The sequence below is a fragment of the Panthera leo genome, chromosome E1, assembly GCF_018350215.1.
Source record: "Panthera leo isolate Ple1 chromosome E1, P.leo_Ple1_pat1.1, whole genome shotgun sequence".
NCBI lineage: Eukaryota > Metazoa > Chordata > Mammalia > Carnivora > Felidae > Panthera > Panthera leo.
In genome coordinates this window covers 48458045-48482951 of record NC_056692.1, presented here as the reverse complement: position 1 = coordinate 48482951, position 24907 = coordinate 48458045, and the positions used below count along the sequence as shown (strand labels likewise).

At 42.6% G+C, this 24907-nt stretch overlaps 1 protein-coding gene across 1 annotated transcript; it reads right to left on the bottom strand.

Moving 5' to 3' along the window:
• Positions 1–7571: 7571 nt before the first annotated feature.
• Positions 7572–19544, bottom strand: APOH (apolipoprotein H). Its single transcript, XM_042916102.1, has 8 exons — positions 19449–19544; positions 18878–19054; positions 16551–16647; positions 15414–15490; positions 13160–13348; positions 10991–11170; positions 9140–9337; positions 7572–7732 (listed from the first exon to the last, which is right to left on the bottom strand). The coding sequence occupies exons 1-8, from the start codon at positions 19510–19512 to the stop codon at positions 7677–7679; spliced, it is 1038 nt and encodes a 345-aa protein (XP_042772036.1). The 5' UTR covers positions 19513–19544; the 3' UTR covers positions 7572–7676.
• Between the last annotated feature and the right edge of the window lie 5363 nt (positions 19545–24907).

Below are 24907 nucleotides of genomic sequence, written 5' to 3'. Positions count from 1 at the left end.
CCTAAAGATCAATACCAAAAGTATAAGTCTGTACTAATAACTACTAAAAGTGAGTTGCAAAATATTATTATTCCATTTTACATACCTGCCAGACACACAAAGAAAGGAAAACAACTTGTAAGAATCTGAATCAAATGTGGACAGTGACTCTCTAGGGGAAGCAAATAAAGATATTTTAAGTTCTGTCTATTTTATTTTCCAAATATCCTCAAGCCTCTCCAAAGATAGCACCATTTTGGAGAAATTGACCCAGACACTAAATTTTGAAATTTAATCTTTCTCCTGTAAAACTTTTTCGAGTCAGGGCTTCAACAACTTCAGTGCGAACTTACCCAGTAAATTGAAGGACTGTGAATAATAAACATATAAAAAATAAAGGACAATACAAAAGAACAAATGGTAGTGATTTTGGATCACTGTGGTGGCTTATCTGGCAGTTATCCCCACTTACTATCAAGACTAATCAAGAGTTAAATACAGAGAACAAACTGAGGGTTGACGGGAGTGGGGGAAATGGGTGATGGGCATTAAGGAAGGCGCTTGTTGGGATGGGCACTGGGTATCATATGTGAGAGATGAATCACTCGATTCTAATCCAGAAGCCAAGGCTACACTGTACGTTAACTAATTTGAGAATTAAAATTTTTAGAAGAGAACAATCAAGAGTTAACCGTAAAGGGAAATGGAACTTTTCTTCCTAGACTGAGGTTTTTGAATTGTGTTTTTTTTGTTCAGATTATAAAGTTTTTAAATTTTTTTTTAATTTTAATTAATTTTGAGAGAGAGAGACAGAGCGTGAGAGGTGGAGGGGCAGAGAGAGAGGGGGACACAGAATCCGAAGCAGGCTCCAGGCTCCGAGCTGTCAGCACAGAGCCCGACACGGGGCTCAAACTCACAAATCTGCAAGATCATGACTTGAGCCGAAGTTGGACGCTTGCAAATGCTTAACTGACTGAGCCACCCAGGCACCCCAGATTACAAAGTTTTCATGCTACTATATGGAAATTGGAAATCACTGGAAGGTTTAAAGAGGAAATTAAAAAAATTATGTGTAATCTCACCATTAAAGAGTAACCACTGTTAATAATTACATGTATTTTCTCAAATCATATACGTGTGTGTATACATATGTGTATAATGATTTTACTATTGATTGCTGCATCATCTGTGTGCAACAGAATTTGCTTAATTATTCTCCTGTGATTGGATATGTAAGTTATTAGCAATTTTTGGCTCTTGAAAAAAATATTACTGTAAATATCTTTTAATATGTACATTATGGTTGAAGTTTCGGCTATCTCCATAAAAGATATCCCTCTGGGCATAAAAATTAAGGCTTTTGACTGGTACTGTCATATTGCTCTCTAGAAGTGTTTTTGCAACCTTGCAATCCCATCCAATGGTCCCTGAGAGTGGCTGTTTCACATTAAAAATTTTTCTAATCTGTGCTAACTGTATATATGTATATATATATGTATATATATATGTACACAGTGCCTCTTTAATTTGCATTTTCCACTATTCGAAACATTGAGAGATTTAAATATCTCTATTAGTGTTTTCCTTTTATTCTTCTGCAAAGAACCACTTTAGCCCTTTGTCCATTTTTCTGGAACTTGGCACGATGTACGTAACTTCCATATTCTGACTTATTGTTTCAAAACTAGCAATGGCTCTGTAGACCTCACTTCCGCGTGGGCTGATATTCTAACTAATCCCATTTCAGTTGACCCACCATTTTGCATTATCAAGATACTCTGTATTAGTGGAACTAAATAAATGAATGATTCTTCAGCTATCCAGATGGCAAACAATCTACAAATACCAAAAATGATTCCTATTATGTAAACACTTTAGAAGTTAGCAAAATAGTCCCGCAGGCAGTAAATTCCTTAAATTGGATAGGAAATGATTCAGAACTTCCTATTGACAGGTCACAAAAGTATATCTTGGAACACAAAAATAAATGCGGTGTAAAGAGAGCTGAAACAGAATCATGAGGCATATTCTCTCTTCTTTCACGACTAAAAAGGAAAAAAAAAAAGTTACCTTTAACACAATGATACTGTGTTCCCTCCTTATGCCAGAACTAAGCTGTACACACCACTCTATCCCTACCGGTGCGGCTTACTCTATCCTGCCCTCCTGGGGAATCCATACAGGAGCTACCAACGGGGATGAACCGGCTTTTCTCCCCTTCCGTATTATGCATACTGCCCTAGCCTGTTCCACCTGCTAGGGCACTTGGTAGCCTCACCCGCCCAGAAATCTCTCCACTAACGGTTCAGCACGCCTCCCTGGGCTGTGAAATTCTAACTTTAGACTGCAATCCTTTCCGCAAAGCCCCTGGGAAAATTCAAAGCTTAACTAGCAGCATAAGAATGGTAGAAACAAGGGGCACCTGGGTGGCTCAGTCAGTTGCATGTTCGACTCTTGATTTCGGCTCAGGTCATGATCTCGTGGTCATGAGTTCGAGCCTGTGTTAGGCTCTGCACTGACAGCCAGGAGCCTGCTCGGGATTCTCTCTGTCTCCCTCTCTCTCTCTCTCTCTCTCTCGATAAATAAATATTTTTAAAAATGGTAGAAACGATACAGTTCTGAAGTTTGGATAACTGGTTATGTCACGTACTAGCTCTGTGGCCCAGGTAAAGCAAGTTAGGTAACATCCCTGAGCTTCAGTTTCCTTCCCTTCCCTATGGCACCACTGGGAAGATACAACTATCAAACGTGAGATAATATGGAAAATTTTGCCCCGTGCTTGCTTGCCGCAAGGAAACTTGCCTGTCTTTTCATTCCCAGCCTTTTTGCAAGCACTTTTAAAAGTAATAGATGCCACTGGGAGGCAGCATTTGCACACAAAGAACGAGTTCTCTCGCACGCCCACACATTCATGTCCACACATACGTTGCACATTCATACACACCCTCACACACGCATTCATGTGAACCCATGCATCACACATTCACACGCAGATTCATGTACGCACCTCGCACATACACACACGCGCTCACATGCCCTCAAACAACACACCCGCACATGAACACACACACACTACCGCTTGAGGGATAAACTTGCTCACACATGTGCACACCAACCACACAACACTCCTTCACACACACACATTCACGTAAACACAGGCATCACACATTCACACACACACTTGGCCTACATTCCAGGCTGTTTTCTTTTCTCTCTTTCTTTTATCTTTTTACTCTTTCCCTTAGGGATTAATATGGGGAAATGATCCTCCGGGTAGGTGGGAAATTTCACCGACGAATATTTATTCTGGAGTTTGGGAACTCAGAAACGAGACCCTATAATGTTGAGAGATTGATCAGTGTCTTAGAAACGAGAGAAATCATTCTCGAATACTATAAACCTCTTGCAGATATTATCGGACAGCGTGGAGGAAGAGTTAAACCATGGACACCTTTGCTTTTAGAAGCCTAACCAGCCATAATCCACGAGAAGAAAGCCAGTCATTGGGAAACCCATCTAGGGACCTCCATGTCTTGAAATAAGGCCTGGTTGGCCATGTGCAGCTTAGAGCATCGACTGGGTCTGCAGTCGCTAGTTAATTACCGTCACGTAACATGGGACAACAAATTCAGCCATGCCAGAATATAGGATGCCAACCAGCTCCTTAGCCATAATTTCACTCTTTCTCTACCTGGCTGCCTGTGGGGGGGAGGAGGGAAGTACTTCCTGGACTGTCAGCAGAGGAGATCACTGCACACTGGCTAAAGAGGGCATAGCTGAATTTTGATAACAGGCAACCTGTTGACCTAAGAAGAAAACCATCTGGGAAAGAGAACCTACTAATGTTGCTAAATGGACCACAGACTCACTAAATAGGGTCCTGCAATGGGGCAGTTTCTATGGATGGGACCCTCTAATCCAAATTGCCTCCTCAGGTTGCCAAAATAGCAGATTTTTCTTTCTATGAAAATATCGTAAGTTAGAGGACTCGATGCTATGGCCTAAGCTTCAAAGCCTGCTCTGATTAATTTTTCAGGAAACCAAGCTTATCTAGCAGCCTGAAATGCCTCCCAATGAGCAAAATGGTACAAAAGGCCATCCTCAACAAACCTACTAGATTCTAGGAGCTTCTTTGTGGAGCAGGCTCACCTTCCTCAGGCGGTGGGAAGTAGAGACGTACTGTAGGTTTCAAACTGGTGGGGCGCCTGGTGGCTCAGTCACTTAAGCAGCTGACTTCAGCTCAGGTCATGATCTCATGGTTCGTGGGTTCGAACCGCGCATCGGGCTCTGTGCTGACAGCTCAGAGCCTGGAGCCTGCCTTGGACACTGTGTTTCCCTTGCTCTCTGCCCCTCCCCTGCTCGCACTCTGTCTCTCTCTGTCTCAAAAATAAACATTTAAAAAAAATTGGTTTTTAATTGGAGTGCTAGGCTCTGGAACTTTGGGCATTGTGAACACTGGGTGTTAGCAAATAACAGACGCAAAACTACAGTAATCAAGAGAGTGTGGTATTGGCAAAACAATAGACAAATCAAGGGAACAGAATAGAGTGCCCAGAAATAGACCACTGTAAATACATTCCACTGCTCTTTGATAAAGAAGCAAAGGCGGGGCGCCTGGGTGGCTCATTCGGTTAAGCGGCCGACTTCAGCTCAGGTCACGATCTCACGGTCCGTGAGTTCGAGCCCCGCGTCGGGCTCTGGGCTGATGGCTCAGAGCCTGGAGCCTGCTTCCGATTCTGTGTCTCCCTCTCTCTCTGCCCCTCCCCCGTTCATGCTCTGCCTCTCTCTGTCTCAAAAATAAATAAAACGTTAAAAAAAAAAATTAAAAAAAAAAAAAAGAAGCAAAGGCAATTCAATGGAACAGGGATAGTCATTTTCAATAAATGGTACCAGAATAAATGGACACCCACATGCAAAAAGATTAATCTAGACACAGACCTTATCCATCACTAAACTTAACTTAAAATAGCTCTTAGACCTAAATGTAAAATGAAAAACTATAAAACTCCAAGAAGATAACACAGGAGCAAATCTAGATGATCTTGGGTATAGTAACTCTTTTTTTAGGTCCAATGTCAAAGACACAATCCATGAAAAATATCATTGATAGGCTGGACTTCATTAAATTCTGCTCAGCATGGGGCACCTGGGTGGCTCAGTCAGTTAAGCGTCCAACTTTTGATTTCGGCTCAGGTCATGATCTCATGGTTCATGGGTTCAAGCCCCACATTGGGCTCCACACTGGCAAGGCAAAGCCTGCTTGGGATTCTCTCTCTCTCTCCCTCTGAGCCACACAGGCACCCCTGTGTGGTTTATTTTCATGTTGTTTGTGTCCTTTCAACATCCGGATGTCCCAAATCTTCTTGAAAGCAGGTATTGCTTCAGTGAAATAATATTGAAAAGCTTACACCAATTGGTAGATGGCTGTTGCCCAAAAGTTCTGAGTACCAACCATGAGGCCACCAGCTCTTCCCATAAGACCTCCCATCCTGCTTTCACATGGTTTAACAACTGAGGGGGAGTGCCTGGTATATGATACATCAGAGGGCTTCGAGTCCCAACTCCCAGTACAGGACCACCACCCATTCTAAGTGGCCACATATCCTACTGATCATACCCTTGAAATAGGTCATGGGAAATAAATACTTAAGTAAAGAATCCACCGTTGGGTATGTTCCTTCATTGGGTGTAAGTTGGACAATAGGACTTCAAAAATTCTGGATTATGTCTTTGTTGATCCCAGTAGGTTAATGACCTTGTGAAAGAACAGGAAAGCTTAATTTTGAGTTTTTATTAAAAGGCTCTCAGAGATTGAGCAAAAGGTCTTAGAGCTCAGTTCTACATTACAAAGGTCCCCAGTAACCAACCACCAGATGCCAAAGAAAATCATTACCGACCTTCACTGCTTCCTAGCTCTGTTCAAGTGAGCTGAGGGAAAGTGAGCAATTTAATTTTTTTTCTATGTATTTTTAAATTTTGAAATAATAAAATTAATTGGGAAAGCATTTTCAACCAAGGGGAGGATAATAAAATATATATATATTCTTGGGGCGCCTGGGTGGCTCAGTCGGTTAAGCATCCAACTTCAGCTCAGGTCACGATCTTGCAGTTTGTGAGTTCGAGCCCCGCGTCGGGCTCTGTGCTGACAGCTTGGAGCCTGGAGCCTGCTTCGGATTCTGTGTCTCCCTCTCTCTCTGCCCCTCCCCTGTTCATGCTCTGTCTCTCTCTGTCTCAAAAATAAATACAACGTTAAAAAAATTTAAATATATATATATATATATATATATATATATATATATATATATATATATTCTTTCCTTTTCTGGAGCAAACCTTGCGATCGTGTCTAGGGTAGGAGGAGATGTTCTAAAACTTTTACTGCTGTCTTGCCATTCCTAGACCTGTGAGGTGGAATGAGGGAGAGGCCCATTTGAAAATTAATATGTAGCAAGTTAAAGAAGACAGTCGGTCTAAAACTTTGTGCTAAGTGAGGAAGTCCAGAGTGGATGGCTCTTTTGTTCAGCAAAATCCTAAAATAGGACTTTTTCGTTTATGAAGGGAAGTACTACAGTCTCAGACCCAACCTCTAATACCCAGAGAGAGAGGGAGGCATAGATAATAAATACAGAAGGAAAGGACTGAGGAAGAAAAAGCAAAATTGTTTTTTAAGGCTAAGTAATGGGATTGTGGAGATTTTGAATGACCACCTGGGAGGGAAGGAAAGGAGGAAGAACAGAGAAACCTCTTGTAGATGAAATCTGCCCCACCCCCCACACCCCCACAGGGAAGAAGGTCAAATCCTGATGAAGAAGCATCAGTTAGGAAATAGCTACGGGGAGATAGATTTCAAGAGTAGTGAGGGGTAATATTTGTGGAGCTGGCAAAGAGAAACAACTTTTTTTCAGGACTTTTATAAACTGGGAATAAAGAGATCCTGGGGCAGTAGCTAGAAGAAGATGTCAGTCAACAGGAAGGATTTTTGTAATGGGTCATATCACTGTACATTTATATACTAATAGAAATGGCCCAACAGAATGGAAAAAAAATTAAAATGTAATATTGCTCAGGGCAGGGGCAAAGTCCTTAAGTAGGAGAAGGAACATGAGGTCCAGTGAATAAGGTTTGCCCTTAGATGGGAACTCAAGAGTTTATCCATGGCAACAAGATGGAGGGCAAGGAACGTGGTACAGATCCTGGCTAAGTTGACAGATTTGGTCATGGGAAGATTTTTTTTTTAAGGTCTTCTGTTTTCTTGGTGACATAGGAGCAAGAATATCAGGAGAGAGAGAGGAGAGAAGGTGGTTTGAGGAGGGTTTAGGAGAGACGTAGCCATGTTGGAGAGGAAGGGAGTGAACAAACTAGAAAAATACGCTAAGACCGCCAGGCAGAGCCGAGGGCTCATGTGACGGTTCTCTGGAGCATTCTATGAAAAATACTGCAGTTGCCTTAGGTGAAAGCATTTGAGAGTACAGTGAGGGAGAGGGGAATGGAGTTTCTGGATAATCAGGTACACTTTCCCTTTCTTAGCCGTGTTCCGAGCATTTGTGTTTTTGACCCAGCTAACATAAGTGAAGTCAGCCACCATGCCGCAGTGACAGAGGCAATAAATTCAGTCACTTTATTTTCCCACTTCCGTTGTGTTCCTTGGACAAACACCGATACAAGTGTGGCATTCCATTTTGACTCCGTAAACCCGTTTAGCACGGCTTCACATCGGATGCATCGGTTTTCCAGAAAGCCAGAGAGCTGTGTTCTGTTTGGGAAGGAAAAGACAAAGATTCTAAGAGGAACAATCATTTCTTAAATTTGGCAAGTAGCTAAGCCAAATCAAATACGTTGCACAAACGCGTGGAAAAAATTTAATTATATGAATAAAGCCATTTATGTTTTTATGAATAAAACCATTTATGTGTAAGGTTGAAGTTATGGCAGAAAACATCACGGAGATGATAAGGCACGCATATCCAAGACAGAAAATGAAAGGGTCTGTGTAACTCTGACAGTCAAGATTAAAAGAAAAAAAACAACAACATTGTATCAGCCTTTTATTTATTCTCCCATGCACTAACAGCACGGCATCTGTCTGAACACTGTAAGAGACAATAGCCCGAAGAAATACATCAACAAAGCTCTGTTTGGTGTTTTTGGTTTTTTTTTTTAATTATCCTCTTGTAATATTTTGTGTACTGATTTGCACTAGGCTTAATGTCCTTTGTCAATTTCAGTATTTCACATCTCACCAGGGCCCGGCTATATTTTGAAAAACAACAATTTATCCAGTGCATTTCTGACTATTTGTGATTAGAATAACTGTCACTGTTGGAGTGCTTACTCCACGGCATGGATATCTCTGATAATCAAACCTCCGAAGTGGATTTGGTTTACTGGTTATCCTTCCCTTCTCCGTCTCTAGCTGGTCACTTCTCAAACCCTTCTCTTCTCTAACCTCCCTGCCCAGTATAGGGCTGTCAACATTCTTGGAGCACTTCTAAATTTGGAGCCAATAATAGCATCAGCCTCTGGCCTCCTCCTTCACCGTGACAGAGATATTTAAACGCTAACCCTGAAAACTGTAAAGGTTGGCCGCTCTAAAACCTGCTCATTATACACTTCTTTATCTCACACAAAGATAATCCCATCTTCCTTAAAATATTTTTGCTCTAATGAATACTTTGCTCTACTGGATACTTTTCAAACTCTGGGAATTGCTGACGAAAGGGAAAAAAAAAAAGATGTTAGAAGATCTATATACCAATTACCATTACCATGAGTCACTTTGTAACTGGGGGTGAGGTCTCTGTAATCGGGGAACAAGAGGTAGTAAATATTGTTAGTATTCAATATTTCATTCAATGTTATTACTGTTATGACTCGAGCTTAATCTGGAATTATACAAGATGGCATAATTCACCTCAACATTCATCGACTAAAACCGCGACCCTGAATCGTAAGGGAAAGAATTGGAAAGGAGAATGTTAACGCGAGCGGAGGAAAGGATCGTTTTATCGCTTCGTCCTGCTCTTTCCTCCTGCCCGTCCTCTCTTTTTAAAAATCCAATGGCCAGACTGACATGGCTTCTTATAACCATTAGGTAATACAAGTACTTATTATGGTGAGGGTCAAGTGGAATTCTAGCTAAAAGTACCAGTGTAAGACTTACCCTTGAAGCATTTGGGGATTTCAATGGTACCATCTATACACTGAGCATCCTCTGTATAGCTACATTTCTTTTCCTTATTTTTGCAGAAGAAAGAAACCTTTTCACCATGCAGCATTCCATCCTTAAATCTCTCTTGAAGCTTTACTCTCTCTCCTTGGTATAGCACAGTAGCTTTTTTAACAGATAATTTACAAGAAGCTGAAAGAGAGAATATCTGTAATCAAGACTTAGGAGTTCAGTTAGTCCTTCTGGGGACAATGCAGCATTTGAACCGATAGATTAGCACAGCGGAGACAAGTTGCTCGAGACAAGAAGATTCCAAAAATGTTCCTAGTGAGTGTGTCAGTGTCATTGCTGGTAGCAGTCGTTTATTAACAGAACCGTTAATTATGGCTTCCAAGATGGCCTTTGCACCCCCCCCCCCCCCCGCAGCAGCCACCTAAGAAGGTCAACACAGACGCATCAGATTTTAGCTCCAGTGAGAAAGGACTTCCACCAGATACTGCCATTTCATATAAACCTCCACTGGCCCACTTAGATCCCATTCATTGAGGCAGTGCCACCAGCCATCAGCCACTGTGAGAGTTGGCTGATAACAGCTCACAGATGCTCCTTTCTCCGAAAAATTGCCCTCAGCCTTAAGGGAGCCACCTCTCCTGGGAGCAAATCCGTCCCCACACCGAGGGAACAGCCTTTAGCCAATGACGACTGACAAGAGGAATACAGAAAGCAGGTCCCGATGCTTTTTGGTGGGATCATCTCTGGGGTAGAATTCATGGTCCAGCAGCTCCCAAGAGCATGCAACTGAAAGTAGACTCTGGCTGAGACCACGTGTTTGTTCAAAACGTCGTCTCTGGACCCACAGCAGCAGCGTTTGGGAACTTGGTAAAAATGCAAATTCTCAGGTGCTATCCCATATCTACTGAATCAGAAACTCTGTGTTTAAACAAGCCCCCCGGTGATTCTGGGGCACAGTGAAGTTTGAGAAGCAGTGCCCTACTCTATTCCACCAGCCTGACTCTCTCCTGAGACACTCACTGAATAAATCATCTACACTTGAATCCCTGTCTCAGGCTCTGCTTCGAGGGGACTCCGACGTAAGACACTAATTATACATCATTTTTCCTGCTGTGCCTAACTTCCTTTTCTGCTCAAGCTGCCCAGCCCCGCAGCAACCTGAACAGAAATATAGTGCCAGGTTGTCCTTTGCAGACGCGTGACACAGGATCAAGGACAGACACCTAGTTCAAAAGGAACCAGCGTTTCCAGGAAAAGACGCCCGTTAGTGATAAGTCTTTGGTTGAGACGTCCGCCAGAGTCAGCCAGGTTTGAGGTGACTAAGCAGGGACACATGGAGATGAGAGAGACCACAGGGCCACTGAGATATGGAAAGAGTAGCAATGGGGCCTGATTTTCAGTTCCAATCCTCAGGAGGACCAGTTGTATTCCATTTCCTCACCTTCAATGTCCACGTGATCGCCTGTTGCTCATTTATGACAAACCCTCATTTCCTTGAACTAGCTTTTAATGTGTGGTTGGTTTTTGCAACGACGAGCAGAATCTGCACTCGAGCAAAGCAGAAAAGGACGCGCACAGGAAACCCATACAATCCTCCACCATGGGATCAGGGCTTGCAAAGGATCTGTTTATCTCCCACAGTCTCGTCTCCAACAAGCTTGCTAAGCACGAAGCTCCCCCGTGCCCATGTGAGTCCTAAAGTCCTTCACATACCAATAACCGTGAAGGAAGTCTGAGCAGCAAGTAGAAAATGATTGGAACAAAAAAATGGCAAGTGAGGGCAATCCACTGGATAAATTCAAGATGTGTGAAGACCACACCCGTATCTCATACCTTTACAACTTGGCTGAGCGGACCAGTTTCCAGATTTGTTACATTCTACTTCTTCTGGGCCATCCAAGACATATGTATCATGGCAACCATAGGTGGCTTTATCCTTGTAATAAAGCGTTTGTTTTGCAGGATAGTTCACAAACCCATTGTCTGGTCTTGATGGGAATGGGCATTTCACTTCTAAAAAGTGTATTCAATAAAACATATTAGTATGATAAATAGTAGACTGTCGGTTATGAAATAGTTACATTCCAGTCTCCATTACCCCCATTGAGTCACTGGGTGCTCCTGTAGCTGCAAAGGAATTTCTATGTGCTTAATTCTGTCCCTCTTATCTTAAGCTCACAAGCCCCTAGATATTAAAAAAAGAAGCAACAATGCTTTGAAAGTAAATCAGTGAGCTACCAAGTTCTTTGGGATCTTATACAATCACAGGGTATTATTTATTCCATACTTCGTCTCCATGCAGTCTAAGAGAATGGGTTTGAAAAAAGAAAAAAAAAAAAAAAGAGTCCGTCTCTTTTAATCAACAAACCATGAAATTAAAACACAAAGACTCCCTCCACGCATACTAGCACACCATTATTGGATTTCAAATGTTAAATCTAATTCTTATGAATGTCTTCAGTCTATACGAGAAGCCAGCATGAAATGTGAAGAGAAAACATGGTGCTGCTTCCTGGCACTTGAATCCTTGAGTCTATAATAATACTTCAAACAAACAAACAAAAACAGCCCAAGGAAGAAAAGAAAAGCCCTTGTCTATAGAAGAATGCAAGCTAATTAAAAATAGAAGAAAAGATTGAAAGGGCCGGTTTACAACCCCCAATGTCGTAATTGACTAAGTCGAGGATTATCAAAGAATCTTAACAAAACCATTTAACTTGAATCTAATCAACCAGATTCAGATTATGGAACATTCTACAAGGCAACTAGCCCGTACTCTTGAAAAATGTCTAGGAAAGACAACTAAAAAGGCAAGTGATCATTCTTAACCGAAAGAGACTAAACCGCATGTGTGATGCTTGACGAGATCCCACGTAAAACAAAACACATGGATAAAAAACACTTCTTGGTCAGTTGGGGGAAATCTGCATATGACATAAATGTTGTTGTTTATATTATTATAATAGCCCAAGTTATTATTGGTAATAACGGAACACGTGGTAAATGTCTTGTCAACAGTGACAATGTTCTTGTTCTCAGGACATTCGTGCTGAAGTATTATGGGTAAGTATTTATGTCAAGATGTGTCACTTTATTTTCAGATGGTTCAGGAAGAAAAAGCATCTGTCTATGGAAAGAGAGAGGGAGACAGAGAAAGTCACAACATGCTGACAGTTGATACATCTAGGTGAAAGGTTGAAGAAGAAAAAAAGAACCTAGTGCTTAGGACTCGGGAGAATTAAATGAGGTGACACATGTACAACATGAGACCAGTATGTGGCCCAGGATTTAAGTCCCACAAAAGGTGCTAGGTATTATTAGTAGTAGTTCCCCATGATAAAAAGCACTTATGTTTTGAATCATTCGAGAGATATCTATAATATCTACCACAGGAGAAAGTAGCAGTCCTTAGTATAATTCCTGGTGGGCATGATAAACTCTACAATTTGTTTACTTGGTTTGCAGTCGACAAATTCAAAGATAGCAATGATAGGTCAATTTAAAAGGGGAAGAATTTTGACAATTTTTTAAATCGAATATTCTTGTGATTCTTAAATTTAGGGACACCATAAAAGCTCGTAGCGATCTGACTACAACCCAGTTTTTCACCTTCGTCTCCCAGGACTCCCCACCATAACGCTGGCTTCTCTTGACCAACCTCACCATGATATTCAGCTGTCCGTGCACACACCCTGTTGTTTCACACCTCCCTGACTTTCCACATCCTGTAGCCTTGCGGCATGCCTTCCGCTCATTCTCCACGTCTCTGGGAAGCTCTCCCAGGTGGCCCCAGACAGGTCATTGCATTATATATAACTCTTCTGGGGTGAGAAGCCAGGTTTCATTCATCTGGTATCCCCAACACCTATCCGCATGGTGGATGCCAATAAACATTTCTTGGAAAAGGCCGTCGGAAACACTCAATGATCATGGAATTTTCCATACTTTTCAAAAATGGGATTCTACACTGTCATGCTAGTTTTGTCTTGTCATTGCACCTACCTCTGCATTCTGGTAATGTAGTCCAATTTCCGTGTGCCGTGCAGGTAACTGTATCATTTCCAAACATGGCATAGTGTGGCAAGCATTCAAAGACGGCCTTGTTTCCATAGATGGAGTTGTTTCCAGCCAATGGCTTATAAACACTAAGTGTTGCAAACTTAGGTATGGCTGGTGGAGGGCAGGTTACAGCTGGAAAAAGAAGGAACAATCACTTTTATGAAAATAGCTGAGTCGTTTAAAGATACTCTTTCCGGAATGGAAAAAAAGAAAAAACAAACAAAGATGAACTTGAGAAAAAGCAAAATTTGATCAAATGCTAGGGTAAAAATAACCAATTGTAGAAGTCAAAAAGGAAAATATGATCTGAAAATCAGATGATTGCATCAGTCAAAAAACTAAAAAAAAAAAAAAAAAAAAAGAAGTAAATCCAAGTCTTGTCAATATTGTCTGTGACAGTAACACAATGCATACGTTTCCATAAGTCTTTGATCCAAATGCTGCCTTGGAAGATGTTTCTGGAAGTCAGAATTGGTAGAGGACCATCCTGCATTAATTGCTGATGATGGCACTCAGTACAAAGTCATTTGTGACTTCGACGTCCCACTGCTAGTTCATGTTTCTTTGTTCCTACTGAATATGTCCTGCTTTTGCCCTCTGTATGCATGGAGCTCACATAAGTGGCTTTATGTGGAGACACAGGGGCTGTCATCCTGACCTGACTAAGATGGGGTTTCAATAAGTCCAGGAAGTTAGTGCAGACGGGGATGTGATTTCACTTGGATTATCTAGATCCCTGCTGCTCAAAGTGTGATCCGTAAACCAGCAGCATGGGCTTTGCCTGGAAACTTCTTAGAACTCCAGAAGCTCAGACCTGACCCCAGACCCATGAATCGGAATCTGCATTTTAACAAGATGTCCGGGTGATTCACATGCACAGTAAAGTGTGAGAAGCACTCATTTAGATTAGGCTGCAGCGAAAGTAGGCTTCGTGTTTGCAACCAAGAAGAAAAAGTGACTTTACATAATCAATATAAATCTGCGTACGAGGGAAACTATAAGAACCGTGGTGATTCTGGGGCACCTGGGTGGCTCAGTCGGTTAAGCATTCGATTTCAGTGCAGGTCATGATCTCACAGTTCACGAGTTTGAGCCTCGCGTCGGGCTCTGTGCTGACAGCTCAGAGCCTGGAGCCTCCTGTGGATTCTGTGTCTCCCTCTCTCTCTACCCCTCTCCCGCTCACGTTCTGTCTGTCTGTCTGTCTCTCTGTCTCAAAAATAAAGACATTTTTAAAAAATTAAAAAAAAAAAAAAGAACCACTGAGTAAAAAACTCTACTTAATTTATCCTTAAAAAACACTTTTTTTTTTTGGTAGTTCACATTTCCTTGAACTATCATTTATTTGAAATTGCTTTACTTTTTCACTGGCTTTTGCTAGGACAGACCTCTCTGGAATGTTCAAGAACCATAACCGTTATTAGAATGCGCGGGCCTCCTGGGCAAAGATGGGACTCCTATGAATCATGAGTTAGGGAACATCAGAACATCCCTCCCTATGTAAGCAATGCCCAGAGCCGACACTGGTTGCACGGGTGAATGTCCCCGGAACAAACCAGCAGTGTTTTTTGAAGGAATCCCACTCTGCTCCTATGATCCAAGGCCCTTTGATGGAGTCTGAGCTCCCTGTTAAGGTTGCTTCCGTCTCTCCCTCATCGCTAGACACGCTTGCTAAGGGCAGACCGAAGTCTCCATTAGCCATGTAGCCTCAGTGCTGAGAACTGACTATGGCACGTATGAGGTCCCCACTACACGGTTATAGAATACATAAATGGGTGAATGAATACATGAGTGAATGAGGTTCCAGACTGGGAGGAAGATGTTTGATCTCGCTGTTTCCAGTTCGTCTAGTCAAATGGTGGCAGTCCCTGATCGACCAATGCCACACAAATCCAAGCTCTTGCCAAACCACCGCGATAGTGACAGAATGAGTAAACCCAGGTATCCCTGCCTCTACCAGGTGGGGGATGCAAATGTGTTCACGACTAGAACGCTCCCCTGTTGTCAGTCCACAGGGGTTGTTCCATCCTCTGAGATAAGAGGATTATCCAGATGAACCCTCTCCAGAAGGATGAGCGGCCATCGAATGGAGCCAGGATGGAAGGATTGCCAGGGCTTGGAACGTACAGTGCTAAAACCAGCAAAGTCCCAGGCACACCAGCTAATCGCTCTCCCCATAACGGGGGGCCCACAGACTCACGAGCACAGACAGGAAGGTCAACACTCCATCTTCCCTCCTCAGTGCATTTAGCAGAACTAGCTCCACTCAGATAAAACCTGCAAAAGGAACACGTAATCCATCAAGCAGTAAAATGATCCATCGACGGCATCTCAAATGTCTTCTCCGCTGAGCACTGCTTCGGATTAATGCTGCTGACGGCTTCCCCATTTTGTAATGCAGTTTCCCTGAGGAGCTCAGCACTCACTGGAGGTTCATCAAATCTCCCACCTCAGGGCTGCAGGGGACTCACTGAGCAATGAGAGTGCTCCGTAGATGTACATGTAGAAACCAAACCCCCAAAAGTGAATCAAACTGAGCTATGGCTACTATTCATTTTCCAAAACTATTCACTCCACAGACACAAATGGGTAAAAACAATGCAGTACATTTCCACTGAAAATATAGTATTGTCTCCTCAAAGCCAATCGTTTCAAGGTCCTTTTTCATCAGGCCCACAGTTAATTGGTATTCAGATGAAAGGAGTCCATTTCTCTTTCACACATAGTATTTCTTAATTTCCAATCCCAAACAAGAACCCTAAGTAAAATTTTGCGCTAATGTGCAAACAACACGTAATTAACAATGTCACTGGTAGTGTCTTTGGTCATAAGGCAAATGAGCTATACGACCGACCGTATGTGCTTTCTTGCGGGGGATCCTGTACTGTATCATGTGAGGATTGACAGAACTGTGTTCTACATCATCATGCTCCCAACCTTCTCCAAAGAACCTTCTAGAGACTCCCAAGTCAGTCAACCAAATCAGGTTCATAACTAAAGCCCAAGTCCAAATCCTAAACTATTTAAACCTTCATGCCAAGATTTGTCTCAGAGATTATAAAGAATTATCATCCAGTTTTAATCGTTCCAATGTACCTCCTCAGATAAGTAATTAATCAGGAGAAGGAAAGTTTGATACACTAGTGACTTCATATTTTACTAGCTGTTATATTCTCCATCCCTTACCCCATCCCAACACCACTGCGGTATAGTTAAAAGCAGGACTAAAATCAATTTGTTTTCAGCAAGTCCAGGCTGAAGGCTACAAATTAAATATGTCTTGCTATTTAGCTTAAGGGCACAGAAATGTTCTTCCACATCTGTTAGAAGTCTTTACCCGGTGTTGCAAGAAAAACTGATGGTGTTGGGATATTCAAAAGTTGTGTAGCGTACAGCTCCATTTTCTAAGATTCCAGCGAAAGGACATACTCTGGCTGTAAATTGAAGACAGAAAAGTACATTTTAATTTATAGAATTTTTCATTAAAATAAAACCATATACACTCATTCCTGTTCTTTGATCCAATAACTCTGCTGGTAACTAGTCTAAGAAAATTACGCAAAATTAGTTAAATGATAAATGCCCAAAGGGGCTCATTGCACTGTTACCTCAAATAACAAAAATTGGACAGGCTAAATGTTTACCATCAGGTGAATGATTTGATTAATTATGAGAAATCAACAGTTGAACTCTTATGCAGCCAGCAAAATATGAATTACAAAGACCATGATAGTCAGTGTTCGTGCTATGCTGACGAATATAGAAAAATACAAAATGGTACCTACTCAGTGCAGTGATGCAAAACTATATGTGGAAAGTAACTTGAAAAAAAATAAAATTGTTACTATTTCAGAGTTATGGCTGATTTTTTTTTTTATCGTTTATTTATTTTTGAGACAGAGAGAGACAAAGCATGAATGGGGGAGGGTCAGAGAGAGGGAGACACAGAATCTGAAACAGGCTCCAGGCTCTGAGCTGTTAGCACAGAGCCCTACGCGGGGCTCGAACTCACGGACCGCGAGATCATGACCTGGGCCAAAGTCGGCCGCTTAACCGACTGAGCCACCCAGGTGCCCCTGCGTTATGGCTGATTTAAATAAAACATTTCCCCTATAATGTTATAACTGTTTTCCATTAAAAATAACATTTAGTCCTTTTTCAGTCAAAAAGCATAGTAAAATTGGGGCACCTGGGTGGCTCAGTTAGTTAAGCGTCCGACTCTAGATTTTGGCTCAGGTCATGATCTCACGGTTTAGGAGATCGAGCCCCATGTCAGCCTTGTGCTGACAGCATGGAGCCTGCTTGGAATTCTCTCTCTCTCTCTCTCTCTCTCTCTCTCTCTCTCTCTGTCTCTGTCTCTCTCTCCCTCTCTCTCTGTCCCTCCTCTGTTCATGCTCTCTCTTTCTTTCTCTCTCTCTTTCTCAAAATAAACAACCATTTAAAAAATGTTCTTAAAATGTAAAAAAGCATACTAAAATCACTTGTATGAAATGTATGATTTTTCACAAAGGTCGTGTTCCTATGACCAAATAACCAGAGCTCAGATAGGTCCATATAGTTATTTTTACTGCTTAATTTCTACATAAAATTGCCAGAAATTCTATTGGGTTGATTGCTCAATATTTGACTGTAAAAAGTAATGCTGGCATAAACCACAGAACCATGTTCGGAGAAATAAAGAAATGCAACCATCCTCCATAAGGCAGTAGCAATAAGTTTATACTTAAATGTTTATATTATATTTATATAAAATATTACAATTTATTATCAATTATGGTTATAGAATCATATTCTATTTATATAATTATATTTATTATAAAGTATGATATGATTATATTAAACCTGCCTTCATTTTGAGGCAAAGTCCAAAAATCTGATGATTCCTCATGTTTTACTTTTTTTTTTTTTTTAACGTTTATTTATTTTTGAGACAGAGAGAGACAGAGCATGAACGGGGGAGGGTCAGAGAGAGGGAGACACAGAATCCGAAACAGGCTCCAGGCTCCGAGCTGTCAGCACAGAGCCCGACGCGGGGCTCGAACTCACAGACCGCGAGATCATGACCCGAGCCGACGTCGGCTGCTTAACCGACTGAGCCACCCGGGCACCCCTGTGTTTTACTTTTTCATGAGTCCCTTTGGCATCTGTCTAAATTTCAGGGTATCTGCACTTCTTTATCACTTCTGCAGTGTTTCTCTCTCTTTTATCCTAGCACATCTCTTTTTTTTTTTTTTTAAGTTTATTTATTTTGAGAGTGTGTGTGTGTGTGTGTGTGAGCAGGGGAGAGGCAGAGACTGCGGGAGAGAGAGAATCCCAAGCAGGCTCTGCACCCTCAGCACGGAGCCTGACACGGGGCTTGAACCCATGACCTGAGCCAAAGTCGGACGCTCAACCAACTGAGCCATCCTAGCACCCCCGGTAGGTCTCTTTTTTACATCTCTTCTAGTTCTGGGCTATGCTCACCTCCTCCTCTCTAAATAGCACCCATCGCCCTTGGTTTCCCCTCCAGTGGACATACTCCCCAAGCCCTCTTGTTTCTTCACAACCCTCCACTCCTCGGCTCTGCTGGCTCACCGTGCCCTGAGCATGACGAGGTAGGTTATCCCCACAAATGTCCAGAATCCCAATGAGCGGGGGAGCATGTGAGAGAAGGCACTGACTTACGCATACACTTCAAGGTGTTGATGGGCCAAATTCCCGTGAGAGGACACGTAAACCTCCTCATCCCACCCCGGGACACGTAGCCCGGCTGGCAAGTGTAGACTATCTGCTCCCCTGGGTCATAGGATGCTTTTACTGGAACGACTATGGCAAATGGTAAATCATCTGGTTTGGGACAGGCTGAAATAGAGCACAAAGCGTTTAGTTAAGAAATCTACATTTGCATTTTTAAGCTCAGCTAGCCCGTAAATGAAAAAACTACTTAATGCCGTCAATAATAACTCTGCCAAGTTCGGTACCAAATACTCCGTATAGGCAATATCTCATCTCATCTCCTCAACTACCCTTTGAAGGGTACTCTCATTATCCCCATTTTACAGGTCAATACTTTGAGACTTCAATTGCCTGAATATCTCAGGGAGGAGCTTTAAGCGTGGCAATATCGAAGAATCCGTATCAATCCAGTCTCCCCAGCATCCACCCGAAAGAGAATTTAAATTAACATTATCGATCCCTGTCACGTACTAGGGGGTTGGATATATTAATTATATTTGCAAAAGCAAACAGTACTTACTCCGGCCTGCAGTGGCGACGTGGCAGAGAAAACTCGAGAACAAGACGAGCACCAGAGAAATCATTGTGGATGACTCACACAGGCACCACCAAAGTGGCTTCCTCCACTAAAAAGAGGGCTGCAAATAGAAAAGTGCTTAAATATTAACCTTTTTTCTGTGTACTTTTATCTCTGTAAATAGAAGGTAAAATATCACAATTCGAAAGGAACTCTGAGACCTACATTCTTTAATCATTTACCTCCATTTCTGTGAGTCTGTTGTGAAATCGTTGGCAAACGATTTCTGTCTTTGTCACGTTGATTTTAATGGCCCAACACGGTGTGTTATCGCCTCCGATAGAATCCTGGTGATTCCCAGATGGTCCAGCCTCTAATCCAACCTTCTCATCGTCCATCCTTCATCTCGTGCACTGGGATGGCGCACCAGAAGACTGGAACACCTGCTTCCCCGACAACCTTGACATAGAAACGTAGGACCATCTCTGGTTTCGGTCTCCACACCTCTAAAATGATATTTCAGTTTCCAGATGTGTGATTCTTAGGAACATCCTCATGGAGGCATCTAGAACTATATAACGCCTAAAAAACCGAGTTCAGCATCTTCGCTCTCTCTCTCTCTCTCTCTCTCTCTCTCTCACACACACACACACACACACACACACACACACACACAAAATGATGATTTCTCCCAGATTCCTGTTTTACCTGCAGTTAGTAACAAGAGCGTCCTGGGAGCTCCAGGTGCAACCTTAAAGCGATCCTTAATTCCTCAAACTCCTCACATCAAATCAACACCAGGCGTCATTCTCAATACTTTTCAACTCTGTCCAGGCAGATTTCTAGATCTGGTTTAGGGATTGGAAAGTTGACGTGAAGTTACAAGTTGGGAATCAGAGAAGAAAAGAAGGTGAGTAGGAGGAGAAAATGGCCATCGCTTGGAGGGTTCAGAGAGGACCAGCCATGATTTCTTAGTTCTCTCATGCATCCTTTGCTTTAAGGGACTGAATAGACAAGTGGACAATGGCCAGATGATATATAAAAATGGAACTCTGGGGCACCTGGTTGGCTCAGTAGGTTGTGCTTCTGACTTCGGCTCAGGTTGTGACCTCATGGTTTGTGGGTTCAACCCCACATCGGGCTCTGCGCTGATAGCTTGGAACCTGCTTTGGATTCTCTCTCTACCCTTCCCTCTGCCTCTCATCTGCTCTCTCCTTCTCTCTAGAAAAAAAAATATATATTTTTTAAAAAAAAACAGAACTCTGACCCATAATTTCTGTAGCAACCAATCCAGGAAGCCAAACGACAACCTCCATAGCAATTGGAACAACTTAGGACAAACTGGAGAAAGTCAAATATGTTCTTTAATCAATCACATGGGATGCCCAGCTTCTAGTCAGTCCACCCCCGTTGTCCTTGTCATACCCACAACCTCCCATCAGGCAATACTTGAAATTTGCCCTTTTTGCACGCTATCAAGTTGGACCACTTTCCCAGACTTTGAGTCCCTGGCGAACATAAATGATGATGGCAGACTCCCTTGTTACGGCAAGCTCTGAGTAAATCACCTTTGCTGGTTCTCATTTGGATGGTCTTTGTTTATATCCACAGGTCTAAAGTTGCTCGACACACATCAGTTTGAGAAATATTCTTGTCAGGCGGTGATTCTTAAACTATGCTTCTAACGAACACTGTGTTCCATGACAAGAGGAAAAGTATAGGGGCCACTAATATAAAATAATGGTGGTCCTTCCTCTTTGTTATTAAATCAAAATCTTCCCATGAACATTCCAGCAGGCGCGCGCGTGCACACACACACACACACACACACACACACACACAGAGTCCTTAGAAGGGGAAGGATTCCTGTTTTCTAGATCATTCACATCGCTACTTTGTTGTGGAGAATTCCCTCCATGGGTGGAGAAGAGAGAAACAGAAGAAGGCAGGGCCAAATTGTTCTACCTGAGGAAAACGGAGAAAGAGAGAGAGAGAGAAACCAAATGGGCTGGGCCTCAGGGAGAAAATTTAAAAAGTGTGAAACTGAGAAGAAAGCATTTTTGGCAACAGATGCAGCTAGGGCAGTAGACATTGAGAGGAGCAGTGGCAGAAGAGGGGTTTTTAACGGTATTTGCTGATGGATGTGCACCCTCACCGGAGGGGACTTTCTGGAGGGGAAGGAATGTTCTTTATTTTCTTTTAGGTGAGTGCTACTAGGGTACATACAATTATCAAGACTCATTTTTTTTAATGTTTATTTAAACATTAAATTAAGGGGGGAGGGGCAGAGAGAGAGGGAGACACAGAATCCAAAAAGGGGGGGAGGGGCAGAGAGAGAGGGAGACACAGCATCCAAAGCAGGCTCCAGGCTCTGAGCTGTCGGCACAGAGCCCGATGCGGGGCTCGAACCCACAAACTGTGAGATCATGACCTGAGCCAAAGTCGGACACTTTACCGACTGAGCCACCCAGGCGCCCCAAGGTTTGTTTAATTAAAACAAATGAACAAACATGGGGTGCCTGGGGGGCTCAGTCGGTTAAGTATCTGACTTTGGCTCAGGTCATGATCTCACAGTTCGTGAGCACAAACCCCACTTCTCTCTCTCTCTCTCTCTCTCTGCCCCTTGCTCACTTGTGCCCTCTCTCTCAAAAAGAAAGTCTCTCTCTCTCTCTCAAAAAAGAAAAATGAACATGGGTGCCTGGGTGGCTTAGTCGGTTAAGCATCCCATTTCGGCTCAGGTCATGATCTCGCAGTTCAGGAGTTCGAGCCGCACATCCGGCTCTGTGCTGACAGCTCAGAGCCTGGAGCCTGCTTCGGATTCTGCGTCTCCCTCTCTCTCTGCCCCTCCACCGCTCGCGCTCTGTCTCTCTCTGCCTCTCAAAAATAAATAAAAAATGTTTCAACAAATGAACAAAACAAATAGGCAAAAAGTGGAAACAGACCCATAAATACAGAGAACAAAGTGATGGCTGCCAGAGGCAAATAAGGTGGGGGCGGGGGGGGACAAAATGGGTGAAGGGGAGTGGGAGGTACGGGCTTCCAGTCATGGGATGAATAAGACACCGGGATGAAAGGGACAGCATGGGGGACATAGTCAATGGTATTGTCAGAGCTCTGTATGGTGACAGGTGGCAGCTGTAGAGAGTTGTAGAGAGCACAGCATAACGTATAGAGTTATCAGGCTGTATACTTGCAACTAATCTAACATTGTGTGTCAGCTATACTTCCAGTTAAAAAATAATTTATGGGGGCCCCTGGGTGGCTCAGTCGGTTGAGTGTCCGACTTTGGCTCAGGTCATGATCTCACGGTCTGTGAGTTTGAGCCCCACGTCGGGCTCTGTGTTGGCAGCTCAGAGCCTGGAGCCTGCTTCGGGTTCTGTGTCTCCCTCTGTCTGCCCCTCCGCTGCTTGCATTCTGTCTCTCACATTGTCTCAAAAATAAACATTTAAAAAAAAAAAAGAAAAAGAAAAAATAATAATTTATGAAATAAGTTTAAAAACTCATCCAATTAAACATTTAAGATCTGTGCATTTTATTATATGTTAATTATACCTCCATTTATTTTTTATTTCTTTTTTTACTTATTTTTTTATATTAAATATAATTTATTGTCAAACGGGTTTCCAGACAACACCCAGGGCTCATCCCAACAGGTGCCCTCCTCAGTGCCCATCACCCACTTTCCCCTGTCTCCCATCCTCCATCAACCCTTAGTTTGTTCTCAGTTTTTAAGAGTCTCTTAGGGTTTGCCTCCTTCCCTCTCTGTAACTTAGTTATATCTCAATTTATTTAAAAAAAATTTTTTTTTCAACGTTTTTTATTTTTGGGACAGAGAGAGACAGAGCATGAATGGGGGAGGGGCAGAGAGAGAGGGAGACACAGAATCGGAAACAGGCTCCAGGCTCCGAGCCATCAGCCCAGAGCCTGACGCGGGGCTCGAACTCACGGACCGCGAGATTGTGACCTGGCTGAAGTCGGACGCTTAACCAACTACACCACCCAGGCGCCCCGTTATATCTCAGTTTAAAAAGAGTGCCCACTTTTCTTCCTTCCTTCCTTCCTTCCTTCCTTCTTTCCTTCCATCCTTCCTTCCTCCCTGCCTCCCTCCTTTTCTCCCTGCCTCCCTCTTTTTCTCCCTGCCTCCCTTCCTTTGTCCTTCCTTCCCAGTTCTGTCCAAAAGTCATGGGGCAGACCCAGCGGGGCAGTCACATTGACCCCCGTGACAATGACAGACCAGTGTTGTCACAGGAGTGGCTACATACAAGGGATTGAGCAAGCAGGCAAATATACTAGGGAGTCAAGATTTTTGCTGGTAAGGAGAAGTAGCAATGGGGAAAGAAGGAAAACTAAAACAAACCCTGTAGTGCTGGACTTAAAGTGGAGATATCAGTACAAGTTTTGCAGAGACAGAAACAGAGACAGCAATTATAGATGTAAAGGTGCGTCCGCGTGTGTACATATGCATGTATACCTGTACATACATATAATTCCCACCTCTTTCCACTAAGATAGCCTGGGAGTGACAAGATACTCAGTAGCAGTGACCACACCTAGTGCCTAGATCTTGGTTTCTAACAGAACTGTCTGTGAGAAGGTACGAAGGCTCCTTGGAAAATTGGCCGATTCCAGGACTGGAAAGTGTTAGACAAATCTGGAACATCATGTTATGAAGAGAAATTCAGATAATGCTCAGAGAATGAGAGGGACATGTTAAAAAGACCCAGAAGTCATTTGAAGAGGTTCTCAATAGTCAAAGAGGAGACAATTTGAGGGTCAAAATAAGTAATGATAGTAATAAGTTATAATCTATTGACTAAAACAGGAATCAATGAGTCCACGTTGATAGTAATGAACATATTAACAAGTATATGGGAAGATAAGAAAGTTATTCCTTATGGTAGGATGCCAATAAATTACTATGGTAGGAATACTGGAATCGGAAAATTGCAATTTGGAAATCATCACAGAAATATTTAACGCTGGCAAGAAATATCAGTGGATGTTAAACCTCAAGGGTATTAGTGGGATTAAAAATGAGATGCTCGTATAGCCTTAAAAGTGTCTCCACTTAAAATACGTATTTATTACAAAGAGAGGGAAAAGGAATTTATAGTGAAGGAACTCAGCAGACACTATCTTAATCAAATAATCAGAATTATACCACCATTAATGGTGGGCACATTCGTTGACGTAGCGTGCCCCCCGGAGAAGATGGCGATGGAAAGAACAGAGTATCTCTTCTACGATATTCTTGCCAAAACAATAATGACCTGGGTTGTGTCATGAGAAAATATTGCACATACTCAACTTGAAGGACATTATGCAGAATGACTGCCCTGTGATCTTCAAAGAGGCAAAGGCCACGAAAGGCAAGAAAGACGGAGGGAGCCAAGGGAGATGTGTGAAGCTGGTGCTACAAGAGACTGAGAGGATGTTTGGTGAAGGTTGAATGGGGTCTTGGG